This window comes from Trachypithecus francoisi, unplaced genomic scaffold (genome assembly GCF_009764315.1).
Source record: "Trachypithecus francoisi isolate TF-2019V2 unplaced genomic scaffold, Tfra_2.0 Contig01579, whole genome shotgun sequence".
Classification (NCBI taxonomy): domain Eukaryota; kingdom Metazoa; phylum Chordata; class Mammalia; order Primates; family Cercopithecidae; genus Trachypithecus; species Trachypithecus francoisi.
This window is the reverse complement of record NW_022681442.1, coordinates 14,711,385-14,727,370: the sequence shown is the minus strand read 5'-3', so window position 1 is coordinate 14,727,370 and position 15,986 is coordinate 14,711,385. Positions and strand designations below refer to the sequence as shown.

The following is a 15,986-nucleotide window of genomic DNA, read 5'->3' as shown; positions in this document are numbered from 1 at the left end:
TTTCTAACTGCTGGCCCAGGGAAACCACCACCCGAACCGATGACCATCATCCCTTCAAATGGGACCAGTAGCCACGTGGACTGACTACAAGCAGTTGTTTTCTGAAACTTTCATCTCTCCTTTGGGAACAGACTCCTGCCTGATGGTTGTGCTGTAAACAGTTTCTTATCCCAGCCAGCGGAGATGGCCACTAAGGGACAATGACAAAAGGAAAGAAAAGGAAGGAAGTGGCCAGAGGAATTTAGCCTTCAGCCCAAGGAAACCTGGGAGACAAGCAAAGAGAGGCCAGCCTAAGGCCTCAGAGGCAGCAGGCTGAGCCCAAATACCTACAGCTTCCCTGTCCCAAACAGAACCAGCTGCCTGGGTACAGGAAACACTGTTCCTTGTCACAGAGAAACCAGTAAGACCACGAGGTCTGATTTACAAAATATAGGAAGCCCCAAGGGACATCATTTAATTGTCAGTTTATAGGAAGCAAAGGGCACTGGCATAATCCACTTCCCTCTGAGATCTTGGGTGCCAAGCGGGTCGGTGAAACAGGAGCTCCATCCTACAGAACTTATTTCTGGAGTCTCTGTTTTCTGACATTAAAATTCTGAACATAACTGACAAAACTACCCAAAAAGTATGCAAACATCTGGGAAGCAAAGCAGTCTCAAAGTTCAAATGACTGAATAGGAAGTGACTATGGGCTCTTCCTATTGGCTTTATTTGAGGCTCCACCCCATATCAGAGCAAATATTTTTTAAACGAACACTCATCCCACATCAAATATAAATACAGACAGTCCTCAACTTAGGATGATTCAACTTAGGATATTTTCAACGTTTTTATAGGTTAACAGGGACGTAACCCTATTGTAAGTCAAGGAGCAGCTGTTCAAGCATTTCTGCTATAAGGGAGCATATTTTCCTACAAATCTTCACATTCTACAAAACCATACACTAAAAATAACAGGATTCATGAGGAAAACAAGGTCAGTGTACATCACTCCACACCCGTGGAACCTTGCTACCAGAACCTTTCCAAAAACAATAACGGGACACTCACTTCTTAGGGGGCCATTCTCATCAAAATGCAAAACCCAGCAGGACACAGTGGTTCACACCTATAATCCCAGCACTTTGGGAAACCAAGACAGGCGGATCACTTGAAGTCAGGAGTTCGAGACCAGCCTGGCCAACATGGTGAAACCCTGTCTCTACTAAAAATACAAAAATTATCCGGGCATGATGGCACACACCTGTAGTCCCAGCTACTTGGGAAGCTGAGGCACAAGAATTGCTTGAACCGAGGTGGTAGAGGCTGCAGTGAGCCGAGATCATGCCACTACACTCCAGCCTGGGCAATAAAGCGAGACTCTGTCTAAAAAAAAAAAAAAAAAGCAAAACCCATCCAGGGTGTCACCCACACACCCACACCCATCATTTTGTTATAGGGACATCTTCACAGCTCCTTCATCTGCCCCCTCAGCTGCCCACAGAGCTTCAGGGCATGGAACAATACTAAAACAGCCCTGACTTACACTAAAGGAAGTTGCATCTACAGATTTTCAGCTTTTTTTTTTTTTTTTTTTTTGCTTTTGCTTTTTTCATATATTAGCCTTTAATCATGAAAAAAGTGCATCCTGGGCCGGGCATGGTGACTCACGCCTGTAATCCCAGCACTTTGGGAGGCCGAGGTGGGTGGATCACGAGGTCAGGAGATCGAGACTATCCTGGCTAACACGGTGAAATTCCGTCTCTACTAAAAATACAAAAAATTAGCCAGGTGTGGTGGCGGGAACCTATAGTCCCAGCTACTCAGGAGGCTGAGGCAGGAGAATGGCGTACACCCAGGAGGCGGAGCTTGCAGTGAGCCGAGATCGAGTCACTGCACTCCATCCTGGGCGACAGAGCAATATTCCATCTCAAAATTAAAAAATAAAATAAAATAAAAGAATTAAAAGAAAAAAGTGCATCCTGATCTATCAAAGTGCAAACATACTGGGAAAAATTGAGAATGTGCCAACACAACTTTTCTGAATATCAACATCATTCTTCATTTATCACTTACAGAAACACATGTTCTAGCACAACAAACAAATAATGGTAAGTGTCAGACAATCATTGGGCACTTGCAGAAAGTCTTAAAAAGTGAGATCTAACCTACAAGTTGTTTTAAAGCATAATATAGATTTCCAAAGTTTGTAGTTTTAACATTTTTGCCAAGCCAACTGTGTTAGATTAAAAATAGCCACACATTATTTGCAGGTCCTCTCACTAAGAGGTGGAGGCAATTTCTGCATCCCTTCTATCTGAGCTGGCTTCAAGACTTGCTGTGACCACCAGGATACAGCAGAAGTTTTTTATTTTATAGGACTTTCCAGGAAGGCCTCAAAAGGCCTTGCAGCTTCCCCTCTCATCCTCTTGCTGCCCTGGTGCCACCACATAAAGAAGCCTGAACTTGCCTCTTGGAGGATAAAAGACCATGTGGAGAATGAAGCCCAGCCGACAGCCAGCACCAACCCCCAGACCTGTGAGTGAGGTCATCTTGGACTACCCAGACTAGTTGAGCCATTAGAGTGTTGCAGTCACATGAGTGACCACAGGGAAGACCAGCAAAACAACCATCCAACAGAGACCTGCCCAGAGAATCATAAGCACATAAAATGACTATTGTTGCCAGGCACAGTGGCTCATGCCTGTAATCTCAGCACTTTGGGAAGTGAGGCAGGAGGGCTGCTTGAGCTCAGGAGTTTGAGACCAGCCTGGGCAACATAGTGAGACCTTGTCCCTATTAAAAAAAAGAAAAAAAAAAAAAAAAAAAAAACCCAGGCATGGAGGTGTGCGCCTTTAGTCCCAGCTACCCACAAAGCTGAAGTGGGAGTATCGTTTCAGCCCAGGAAGCAGAGGTTACACGAACCAAGATCACGCCACTGCTCTCCTGCCTGGGTCACAGAGGAAGAATTTTAAAATAAATTAAAATAAAATTTTAAAAAAAGACTATTGTTTTAACCCATTAAACTTTGGGGTGGTTTGTTACATAGAAAAAGCAAATATAATGTAACATTTTATAGACATTTCAATAATTTGTTTAATGCATTGATTGTTTTCCCTGCTTGGGAGGCAAGAAACCTTTTTCTTCAGCTCTCAATGAGACATGGGCCCCTCAGAAGGTGCTAAACCAGCCCTGAAAGTAACGGTGTCTCCAAGGACCCTACTGAGGTTGAATAGATGTCAAGGGTTGATCCATAATCCAAACTCCAGGGAGGGCAACATGCAGCAGGTGCACGAGGAACCTGACGTAATGTATGACACAGAGGAGGAAACATTTCCAAACTTCAGACAGCCCCTGAGGGCGACAGAAGACTCTCTAACACCCCCAAACCTAGGCAAGACTCCAATCTTTCTGGCTATGAGAGGCTAGATAATAGCCCCCTGGAACCGATGAACATGTTATCTCCCATGGGAAAAGGGAGTCTGCAGATGTGATTAAATTAAGGATCTTCAGATGGTGAAACAATTATGCAAGTAGGCCTTATTAGAGGTCCTCATACAAGGGTCCTTCGTAAGGGAATAGGAGGAGGATGGGCAGAGTCAGTGAAGGGATGTGGCAATGGAAGCAGGGGTTGGAGTGATGGGCTTGGAAGATGGAGGAAGGGACCACGAGCCAAGGAATGGAGGTCACTTTGAGAAGTTTGAAAAGGCAGTGAAATGAATTCTTCCCTAGAGTCTCCAGAAGGAATACAGTTCTGCCAATACCTTAGTTTTAGCCCAGGGAGACCCATTTTGGACTTATTCCTGACTTCCAGAAATGTAAGATAATAAATTTGTATGGTTTTCAGCCATTAAATTTGTGGTAAGTTTTACAACAGCAATAGGAAACAAATGTACTGGATAATTCCTTCTGCCTACAAGAATGTAACTTGGACAGTTATTCACAATAACAATAACAGCCAATAATAATTGTTCATATTAATTCAATGTCTACTTCATGCCCGGCTCTACTCGAAGTGCTTTTCATGTAAAAACTCATTTAATCCTCATAAAGACCATATGAAGAAGAGACTGTTATAATCCATCCTTTACAGATGAGAAAAACTGAGCCTTTATGGAGTTAAGTAACTTGCCAGGGTCACAGAGCAGGTCAATGACACAGCACAGATTTGAACCCAGGCAGTCTGGCCCCAGATCTCACATTTAACTGCTACACTTCCCAAATTAACCTAACAATGATAATAAAATGACTGGAAGTTACTGACAGCCCTCTATATACCAGGCTCATACCTAAGCTCTTTACAAATACTCTCTCATTTCATTCTCCCAGCACCCCAGTGGAGCAGGGATTATTAATCGTCCTTGTCTACAGCAGAAGAAACAGATGCAGCAATGTTAAACCCAGATGTTACAAGCATCTGAGACCAAAGCCCAGGTTTAACTGCACACCCTACTGCCTCCCTCGTCCCTCTTGAGGCCCAGATGGCTGAGAAGACAAAGATAAGGAGCACAACCACATAATTCACCTTCCAAACTGAGATACTTAGAAGGTGAAAGATAACACTATTACTAATTTCACTAGGACAAGAGGCATAAACTAGAACTATTTCAGCAATCCAGGACATATGGCCACCCTAAAAATAAGGGGACTAAAATCAAGGCACAAACTCTGCAGATCAGGATTGCCCAGAAGGAGTGCCATGGAGCAGCTGCCAGCCCCACAGGACATCTGCGGCTGCCAGGTCACAGTCAAGGCTGGAAGAAGAGGGGTGGTCCTGGCAGAGCTCAGAGCAGCATCTGCAGAGCTGCAGCCTGGGAGTCATTTGCAATAACAGGAACGCAGCAAGGATCCTGCGGGCAGGGCCCGCTTCAGTGGGGCGGGTTTCAATTCTGAGCACTGCCTGCACTTCCTTGGTGTCTCCTCGCTAGCCCTGCTCTCTCTTGGGGATGCCCGGGCCCGGGGGTGCCCGCAGTGGCAGGCGCTCACTCATTCCCTGCCACATGCTGCTCGTTCATTAAAAGCCCCTGCTTCCTCCCTGCTGTTCTAATTATGCACAGCAGTAATAAAGATGCTTTCTCCCTTACCAAAGAGGCCTATTTATATGAGAAGAGAGCATTTCGCCCCCACAAGATTGAGTCGTCACTCCAGGCCTTATTGGAATCAAAGCAGCTTCTCTTCTGAGATTGTCCAAGCCCTGCCTGACTCCCCTCCAGCTTGGCCCACTCCTGAGCATCCACATTACCAGGAGCGCTACTGCAGAATGGGCAAGATGTAGACGCCATTGCCCTCTGCTGTGTTCCCTCATGTCTTGCTGACTGGTACTCAACAAAAAGTAAGACATTTATTGAACACCTACTAGTGTCCTTAGTAAAAATATGGAAATCAAAGACATAGTCCATGCCTTTCTCGGGAGAAAGGGAATTGAGAGAAACAGTACAAGGTTTTAGGCTCCATGGCTGACTCACATCCCAACTCCAGCATTCACTGGTTGGGCAAGTTAGTAAGTTTCTCAAAGCCCCTAATTGCCTTATCAGCAAAATGGGGTAATAATAATACCAGCCTCATAGGGTTGCTGGAGGAGTCAATGAGATACAGGCATATAAGGCTGGTACATCGTAAGGGCTCAACAAACACTAGTTGGAATTACCAACCATTAAGCACCAAAGGCTTTGGGACCACACAGACAGATCTCATCCCGATGGATGAGCCCAGGAAGGCTTCCTGAGAGGTGATACCTTAACTAAGTTTTGAAGGATGAGTAGGAGTTTGCTAAACAAAGAGATGATATCCCAAGCAGGGAGAACTGCATGTGTTGAGGGCCAAAGGCGATCACAGGGCTCTGGGAAACATAAGACACTGTGTGGGGACACACACAGAGGGCATGTGGGGACCACCAAGGCTGCAGACACAGACACTGCAGCAGGTGTTGACAGGGAAGTGGATCCCATGGCCAGAACCCTAACTGGCAATGCCCACAGCATCACCTTGACCTTTGCTTTATTCCTTTGGGGGCTATAAACCAGCGCCCTGTCACTGCCATCTACAACTTGGTGGCTATAGGAAGCAGGGCAACCACTCTCTATTAGCTGCAGGCCTACTCAACGCAAGTTGCTGAGGGCCTATGACATGCCAGGCACATGCCAGGAGAGGCTGTTCAGCTTGATCACCTGGGGCCTGCATCCCATGGCCTAGGTCCTTACCTTTACTCTGCCCACTTCCAGTTGTGCGCTGCTAGGACTGTCAGCTTTTTCCTCTGTGAAATGGAGATAACAGGGCGCCCCTCACAGTCATTCATTCAACAATAAATATGGGTCAGGGCTAAATGATATAACTCAATATTCCCAGGTTTCAGCATACACTAAGTCCTCAATAAATGTCAATGTTTAAAATGTTTATTTTTATTAAGATGAACCTCCAGGATGGCATCTCCAAAGCCCAATGTCAGGCCTCGAGAGATACCCTCAACCCAGGCAAAACTGCCTGCCCACCATTCCTCTCCTCAAGCCCCTGCCCTGGAAAAAATGACTTGGTTTCCACTCCCCAGGCCTAGCCCTGACTTGGTCACCATAGGAGCTATCCCTATCTGAACCACTCTGTCCACTCCCAGTTCATCTCACCATTATAGGGCTCCATGTGTCAACTCACTCAGGTCAACCGGGAGGGGGCAGGATATAAGGTCATCTCAAATTTTGCTGTCCAACACCCAGACCCTCAAGTGTGGCCCTTCAGATTTTGTAAATTAAGTAATTTAAGCATCTTATTAAGAAAATTTGCAAACACACACAAAGTAAGAAGAATAGTAACGAGCCGCCACCCCCCATCACCCAACTACCACATTTTGCCATTCTTGTTTCATTGGCACACACCTCTGCCCACTCCCCACCCCACCCCAACTGCACTTGTTGGAGACGATTTCATGGCCAGCCTTTCTGACACCATCCCCCAACACCACCTACCCACCACCAAACCCCTTCCCAACCCAGGACTCCCATTGCTCACAAATCCCAACAGTATGATATCTGTGGCACCCATTCTTTTGCACCAAAAGCATTCTGGAAATCCTTCCCAGGAAGCACAACCATTTTTATGTCCTTAATAGAGTGGTAACCACTGCGCACGTGCATAAGGGCTGTATGCACAGGTTGGTGCCCTGGAATCAGTTGGCCTGGGTCCCAATCAACACTTCCCAGATGTATGACCTTGGATAGGTCACTTAAACTGTATTCAGATTTCCCACCCTGGAAGGGGAGAATGCTGGTAACAGGTTTCTTGTGAAGCTTTAAAACAATAAAATAATGCATGCTCTTTTCCCAGCAATGAGGAAACCTTAGAAATAGGTGTGGGGGTGGGGGGCAAGCCAACTCTGCTCCTATGCAATACTATTCACATCCTCCATTTTACAGAGAAAGGGAGAGGTGCCCAGAGGCACAATGAGCTGTCAGGGACAGCCCGCTCATCAGGTCGGTCTCTGTCCTAAGTCCATACACCTTGAATTCTCACTGGCCACCTTGAACTGGAGATGACTGGAAATGAAGAAACAATTATTTCAGAACAGACCCAGAGGAGCGGTGGCAGGTGGCCCAGCACACCAGGTATGGGTGCCCCCATCCTGGACGGGATTTCTCCCAGCACTGTGTGTGTGTGTGTGGTAGGATAGGGGTGCTGCATTTGATTTACAAGACAAAACAGTGTTGGGAAGGGTGTGGGGAGTGGGTACACATTCCTGCCCACTTCTGATTTGACAAATCCTATGCCCAACCTTGCATTTGATATCATCGCCCACTCTATCCCAGCATGAGAGCAAGAAACTGGCTCACTAATTCTCAGGCGTTAGCAATTCAACGCCCCTACTTATCGTCCTAAAAAAAAATTTTATTTTCTGACTTAAAAGAAAAAAGTAGAAAAAAAAAAGAGTCAATCCAGTTGCTGAGTGACATTTAGACAAAGACAGCTGCCAGTCCATTGCCTGTGTTCGCCAGCTGAGGAAGAGTACAGGCGGGGGCAGACTGGGTGTATGTTTGGGGACCTGGGCTCTCCGATGCCTCTCCCTGGAGTGAGCCCTGTCAGGATCCTCCACCCCCCATCCTGCACTCCCCCACCACTGCAGTGCCGCGCGGGGAGGCACCTCCCTGATCCGCAGGAACAATGGGCTGGGGTGGGGGCAGGTGCGGCTTGGAGTGCAGCAGAGGGTGGGGGCCGCGGGCCCAACAGCAAGACAGGGAACACGGCGCAGATGGTGGCTGTGCTGCCACTGGACTCAGTTTCTCCAGCTTTCGAGCGCTCGTTTGGTGGCTGAATCTCCCTTGTGTCCGGGCATTTTAATTTCATCCTCGCAGGCGGCTTGCCTGTCGCTCCCGGGAAAGCTGCCTGGGCCGCGCTCCTCTCCCCGGCGGCCGCTCCCGCCGAGGCCCTGCAGGTCAGGGACGCGCGGCGCCTCCATGCGCCTAACTTTCCCCACTTGGGACCCACAGGAAGACAGGAATCCTGGCCAGTCGGGCCCTCCGTAGGAGAAGCCTTGATTTACAGCCCTGGGCTCGGAAACCTGCTCCTCCTCTTCCCGCAACCCCATTCCTCGTCCTCTCCAGCTCCCCCACCCTTCGGAGCCCTAATCACGCTCCCCAAAAAAAGCGGCCCTAGCACATCTGCAAAATGCGAGCGTCTGTCCTCCGCACTGGGTGCCTCCTCCTGCCCCCCGCAAGGAGGGGACCATCGAACCCCCGCCGCTTCACCCCTCCCCAGCCTAGTGAGTCCCTGGGGATGGGCAGGGAGGTGGGTGAGAAGCCCTTCGGCCGCAGCTGCAGACCCCACTCCTGGCGCGAGCGTCCGGCTGGGGTGGGATAGGGCGAGGGAACAGGTCCAAATTTCCGATTTCCCCAAGGCTCCCACTCCTGCCTCGCTGAGTCACGAAAATTAGCCGCTGGGGTCACCCGGCCACCCGGCGGCCGGCCCTTTACCCGCCCAGCGCGGGTCTCCGCAGCCCATCGCCCGGGGGCTGCACACGCGGGGCGGTCCTCAGCCGCACGCGCGACCGGCCCCGCAGGAGGCGCCACCCGAGGCAGGGACCAACCAGGCGCCCCAGCGGGGGCTGCAGTCCCCGCCGCGGAGTCTGCACCCTGGCGGGGCGCAGAACACGTGACCCGCGGGCCGCCTCCGGTCCCCCGGCCCCCGGCCCCGCCGCTGCTGACCCTGGCCCCGCCCGCCAGAACTGGATGCAGCGCGGGCGTCCCCACTTTTCCACGGCGCGCGAGGGGATGCGGGGCGCAGGGCCGAGCGCGCCTCCACCCTCCCTGCCCCGCCAGCCGGGGCCGCAGGACGCGCAGCCTGCGCTCACCTCGGGGCCCGTCGCTGCCGCCGGCCTCCTTGTCCGCCATGGTCGCGCAGCCCCGGCCCGCAAGGGGAGCCTCCGGCGCAGCGCCCGTGCCCGTGAGGGTCTCTGTCCGCGTCCGCGGCGGCGCTCGGGCCGTGTCTGAGCCGCCGGGCAGCGGGAGCGCTGCTCTGACGCGGCCGCCGCCGCAGCCACGGCTCCTCCCCGGGCCCCGCCCCGGCCCGCCCCGCGCCCCTCCCCTCCGAGCTCTGGCCGGCCGGCCCAGAAAGGTCGGGGGAGGAGGGAGCGGGGAACTGCCCGGTCCCAGAGCTGCGCTCCCCGCCCGCCCAGAGAGGCCCACTGGGGCCCGGCCTCTCCTCTCCTGGCTTCGGGACCAAGCTGTCGCCCCGCAATCAGCCGCGGCGGGGGTGGTGGCGCGCCCGGGGCTGCGCGGCGGGAGCTGATTTCAGGCCCTCGGGGCCCCGCGGCGCGTCCGCTCTTTGGAAGGCACCGAATGGCCAGGCCTGGAGCCCTTCAGCAAGCCCAGCGCGCCCAGCGCTCTCCCGAGGACGCCCGCGCCAGTCCCCACCGGCTTCTCTCTGTCCCCCAGGGTCCCAAGGGAGCGCGGCCCAGGACCGGCGCAAAGGCGGGCTGGGTGGACCCCGGCGCGGGTAGGACCCAGGCTGCAGACCAAGGACCTGCGCGGGGACCGAGCCCGGGGCACCGCCTCCAGGCCGCCTGCGGGACTCCATGGCAACTCCGGACCCAGGGAAGTGCTTGCCGCGGAGGCTGAGTCGCGCCTTCCATATATGGGATCTAGCTGGGCCCTCCTTAGAAGTCTGAGAATAACGATATTAATAATGCAAGGCTTCAGTGGTGAATGATTCATACTCCCTGTCCCCGGCTCCTCCACACACACGCGCCGCTGGCACCTGTTTGGGCCTGGCCAGGACCCCCTGGGTCCGCGGTGCCACCACCCTGTCTTGGCAAACGAGGGCAGTAATGGGAATCCAAGGAGCACCGTCTCTGGGTCCTTTCCGGGTGCCTGGCACTGTGCTACCTGCCTGGTGCTTTACCTCTATCTCCTTTCCTCCCCATAACTAGCATTTTGCAGATAAGGAAGCAGGATCGGCAGGGTTACAATACTGCACCCAGCAGGTGAGTCGGGGAGCTGGGATTCCCACCTGGCTGTAACCACCAGCATCCCTCACTTCCAGAAATGGGTGGCATTTCCCAAAGATCACCTAGGGGAGGCTTCATCGTACAACCCCATTATGGATGACAGAATGGGCAGAGAGCTGCTGCCAGAGCCTAGAGACCAGGTGATGGTTGAGTGACAAGTTCAAAACACCAAACTTGTCTTCTGTCTGCCTGCATTAAAAATCTCAAATGTACAGTTCCTGGTTGTGTGTGAAACCACAGTCAAGTTACTTAACCTATCTGAGCCTCAATATTCTCATCTGTGAAATGGGTATAACAGGAGAACCCACTTCAAAAAACTGAAGATTAGATGAGACTATGCATGAACATGCTTAGCTTGGGATCTAGCACATGGTAAAAATCATTAAGTCACTGATGGCCCCGGAAGGCCCTCCCTGCCTGCGTGCCTGCCACAGCCTGCCCACAGCTCCCCCACCCTCCTGTCTCACCCCTTCAGTCCAGGCTTTGTGATCTCGTCTGCCCCCACCCTGCTCCAGCTCCAGCCGCTCTGATTCTTCAATCCCTCTCATCCACCCCTGCTTCTCTTATGCTGGTATTTCAAAGACATGAAGATGTGCTTGATGCCTGGATCACCCATCCGCTCATCTCACCACCAGCAGCAACCTGAAAACCACTTCTCCTCCTCAGCATGAACTGCCCAACTCCAGGAAGGTTTCCAGGCATACCCGTGCTGGCCAGGGGGCCCCTCCTCAGTGTCCTCAAGGCACTTGTTCCTCCCCATCAGACCAGGGCATCAGAACATTGGCCTTGGCAGCCTGTCAGAAGCAGCAGAAACCCACAGCCCCTGCGCATCTGCCTCCTGCTGTGGAAAGGCCTTGGGCATCACCTGCCCTTACAGGACCTCCAGCCACAGTGACATGAGGGTGCATGAGAAGGATGTGAGGTGACATGCAGGCCCCTCAGTGCTGGGGGCAGAGAGCAGAACACTTTTGATTTGCAGGGGAGCATGAAAGGCGGCGCACACTCTGCCTGGCATTTGCCCTCACGGTCTTCATGCTCATCACGCTAATTACGACGTGCCCTGCTGAGCACACGATCCAGGCCGCCAGCGAAGGGCTGTTGTGGTCTCACCTAGCTCTCATGGTGGCCCTTGCGGTTTTGCAGGAGAGGAAAGGGAAGCATTCAAAGGCTGAGGCACCTGTTCAGGCAAGCTCTGGCCATCAGCAGCAAGGCTGGGGTTCGAGGCCGAGCACGCCACATCAAGGAAGGGTTCCCACCTTCCTCCCTGGAGTCTTCTTCCCCAACAGCAGCCAGAGTGAAAGCATGTCATTCTCCTGCTACAACGTCCTACACAAATTGGCCTCCTGATGCCTCAGTGACCTCAGCTCCTTCCACTCTCCCGTTCCCCCAAAAGCCCCACCTCGGCAGGGGGGTCACTCCCCAGGACACATCCTTCAAGAGAATCAATCACGTGGCTTGCTCCTCCCAGAACACTCTATCTAAAACTGCTGCCTCGCCCCCACTGGGAAGAGAGTCCCAGGAGAGCAAGATCTTGGACTGTGTTGCCGGCTCTATCTCTGTGTCTAGAACAGCACCTGGCACATGGCAGGCACTTAATAAATCCTTGATGCTGGACCGGCTGAATCAGTAAGTGAAGCGGGAACACAGCCCAGCACACAGACATTCTGCCGATTCCCGGGGTTCATGCCTTTCCACAGCCCCAGCTGTCTCAGAGCACGCCCAGACTCGTGGGAGGTTGCTGTGTACCAAGTTCCCTCAAGCTCTCCTCCAAAGACTCCTCCTCACAGTGCTCTCTGTGGGTATGCTGCAGCGCCCTCTATACCATCTCTTCTCCACCCTCCACACCCTCCACAGGCTGTGGACTGTGGTAGCAGTTACACATCTCGGTTGGATAAAGTCCTAAAAAGTGATCCAGCCCAGAGCCAAGTCACCACCTTCTAGTTCCCTTCCTGCTGGTCACTCCAGCTTCAAGGGCCTGCCCTCAGGTCCCCAAAGAGCCAGTGCCTCCACTGGAAGCTTATTCTCCACTAGTTTTGCCAGGTAACCAACCCTATCTCTTCCTACAGGCCTCAGCGTGGATGGCACTTCCTCCAGGACACCACCTAGCCCTCCAAGATCACATGAGGCCCCTCCTCGATTCTCTGTGCCCAACCCCCCCATGCGCTCCTATCTTAGCACTTATCACAACTCCGAGGCCAGTAATATCGTTAACCCCACTGTATAGATGATCAAACTGAGATACAGAAAGGTCGCTGAGCTCAGAAGCTGCAGTGCTGAGACTAAACCTCTGAGACAAGAACTCAGGTCTCTCCAGCTTCAGGTCACCCACCTCCCCCTCTAGCTGCCAGCTCTCCAAAGCGGGGCCAGCCATGTCCACATTTGGAGGCCCCAGACCCTAGGATGGTGCCTGGCCCAGAAAGCAAAACATTGATGGAAAACAGCGCCCTCAGCTTCAGGCCTTTCTTACCCTCTCCGGGATCCCGTTCACCCACGGCCCCACAGACATTTCCCTGCCAACAGACTCCCTCTCTGCTCTTCAACCCCCAAACAAACCCCCACCACATCCATTCATGCAAGTAGAAGTCAGAGTCCAGAGGCAGGCCCAACTAACTGCACCAGACAGCCAGGGCACCCTGTCACCTGCAATAACTGCCAACTGTGGAAAGGGCTGGACATGCGGCACAGTGTGGGTAGGGGAGGCAGCTGAGTCTTCTGGCCCCCAGCTCAGAAGAAACGGAGGATAATTGTTGATGGACCAGACGCTAAGGGGAGTGAGTCCCGGGGTACGCATCAGGACGAGGAATGAGAAAAGTACGACAGGAGGAAGCAGACAGAGAATATGGGGTCAGCTGGACCAGGGTTCAAGTGGGCTCAGCTGCTCTCTGTCCACCTCAGGGGACCTGGGACATACCTCTCTGGGTCTGTTTCTTCACCTATAAAAAGGGCCCAGTAATGATAGGTAACATAATTATGGGAGATAATATATGTAAAACATTCCATTTAGAGCCGGCCTATATATGCCACAGTGAATATGACTTATTTAATTTATATATTTGGACCACAAAAATGCCATTTCCTTGTATATTATAAATTACAGAATGGATCTAGGCAAGACTTTCTTGGCTGATAAAGACACACAGAAGATATGAGTAGCTTTTTCCATTTTAATGTTTTTTTTTTTATGTTTTTGTTAAGCTTAAGAAACACTTATAGGAGTTCGAATCTGAACTTTGACATAGGACACTGCCAGTCAAAGCTGCTTTGGACTTTAGGATATGCCACCAGAACGCTGTCCATGAACTGAATATCATAAAAGTGACTAATTTATAACAGGACTGAGATTCAGATTTGCCAAAGCAACATAAAAACTTGCAGAGAAAACCTGGGCAAATGTCAGCCTCCTTGACCTCCAACTGTCAGTGCATTTTAAAAAGCCAGCCTTACAGCTGAATCATGGTGGCCAGTGTACACATCCTCCCTGGTCTTCCAGTCCATCTGGTGTGAATCAGCCTCTCCATTAACACTCCAAAACAACCTTCACATGTACAAAGTGAGCTGCTGTGCAACTCTTTCAGGGAAAAATTCAAGGGCTAGAGGAAATTATTGCTCCGAATATCACCATCACTCAGGACTGCAATGTAAACTTTAGAAATGCCTTCTCAGGTAATGGAAGGTTATCCAAATATTTTTCATAAGTATTTCAAATAGCAAAGGCTCGTCTATGGTGAGTCTCACAGCCTCATTCTCAGAAGTGCTCAAACCCTGGCCCTGCAGAGCTGCTGGTTCATTAATAAGACGGGACATTCCGGAAGCCACATCTCAAGGAGGACAATGCAAAGTGAGACAAAGGTTCAGAGAAGAGAAACTGGCATGATCACGTGGCCAGGAGAGTTTTCACAAGGGCTGCAACTCACCAGACACAAAGAGAGCCAAGGGTTTCATGTTATAGAGAAAAACGACTTTCCCCTTCTCCAGTCCACAGCCCAGTGCCTGGCTTGCAGTAGGTACTCAGTAAATGTTTGTGGATGGAATGAATAAACGGCCCAGTAAATAAATAATGGAGGTCGGGCACGGTGGCTCATGCCTGTAATTGCAGCACTTCGGGAGGCCGAGATGGGTGGATCACTTGAGGTCAGGAGTTTGAGACCAGCTGGCCAACATGGTGAAACCCTGTCTCTACTAAAAATACAAAAATTAGCTGGGCATGGTGGTGCATGCCTGTAATCCCAGCTACTTGGGAGGCTAAGGCAGGAGAATTTCTTGAACCTCGGAAGTGGAGGTTGTAGTAAGCCAAGACTGCACCACTGCACTCCAGCCTGGGCAACAAGAGCAAAACTCCATCTCAAAAAAATAAAAAATAAATAAATAATAAAAATAAATAAATAATGGAGTGGAAATATGGGCTCAGAGATACTAAAGCTCTTGTTCAAAGTCACACAATTAGTGACAGGGCTAGGGTCAAACTCCAGCCCCCTGACCCCCAGCCCAGTTTAACCCTTGACCCTCGCTGGCCTCTTCTGCAAAATACAAAGTGAAAGCTCGTGCTAGCTGTGATTACTTGGTGATGACTCACTGGGGCATGTATGCACAGTTGTGTGTGTAGCAAGCCCGTGGTCACAGCATTTGCCTGGAGGAGAGGTGCAGGCAGCACCCAGCTGAGGAGAAGGAGACCAATGACCTAGAATAAGGGTGTTACCTGAGCCAGGGGTCTGAGAGCTTCAACAGCAGTGTCCAAGAACAATGCTTGCACAGGTCTCCAAAAACACCAAGAGTTAGGAATGTACGTGTAAGTTACCATCCTCATTGCTACACTTCTCAGGGAAACCAGCACTTTTCTCAGTGGCTTCTGCAAGAGTGAGCCCAAATATTGTCTATCTTTGGGTCACTGGATGTATTAGTCCATTTGCACACTGCTGACAAAGATATACCCGAGACTTGGAAGAAAAAGAGGTTTGATGGACTCACAGTTCTACATGGCTGGGGAGGTTTCACAATCATGGCAGAGAGTAAGGAGGAGCAGGTCACATATTATATCTTATATGGATGGCGGTGGGCAAAGAGAAAGAGCTTGTGCTAGGGAACTCCTCTTTATAAAACCATCAGATTTCATGAGACTTACTCACTACACAAGAACAGCATGGGAAAGACCTGCCCTCATGATTCAATTACCTCCAACGGGGTCCCTCCCACAACATGTGGGAATTGTGGAAGCTACAATTCAAGATGAGATTTGGGTGGGGACACAGCCAAACCATATCACTGGGTTCCTGGTGGCAGCCCTGTGGGAGCTGGGACCAGTCACTTGTCCCTGGGCCTCAGTCTCCTTGTCTGCAGAGCAGACCCAGCTCTTCTCCCTGCCTTACCCCCTGCTGTCTGCTCTCCTACCTGTGTCATCCCACTGATTCACCTTGAAGGGCAGCTCCTGAGAGGGGCACTCCCCACCCAACCTGTGGTTCCACATCATATTATGCCGCCACATTTCTCCACGGTACTTATAAACTTCAAAGTCATTTTGCAAATC

General features: G+C 51.3%; 1 protein-coding gene across 2 annotated transcripts in view; it reads right to left on the bottom strand.

Annotated features, from left to right (window-relative positions):
- The window catches only part of HSPA12A (heat shock protein family A (Hsp70) member 12A), a 184,022-nt gene that overhangs the window by 64,538 nt on the left and 103,498 nt on the right, over positions 1 to 15,986 (bottom strand). Inside the window, exon 1 of one of the 2 annotated variants that reach the window (XM_033181584.1) lies at positions 9,311 to 9,526. The exons of the other annotated variant lie outside the window; for it this stretch is intronic. Within the exon in view, the coding sequence (XP_033037475.1) occupies positions 9,311 to 9,350 (40 nt within the window). The 5' untranslated portion in view covers positions 9,351 to 9,526. Of the gene's footprint in view, positions 1 to 9,310; positions 9,527 to 15,986 lie in introns of those variants that run through there. 2 annotated transcript variants of the gene reach the window in all.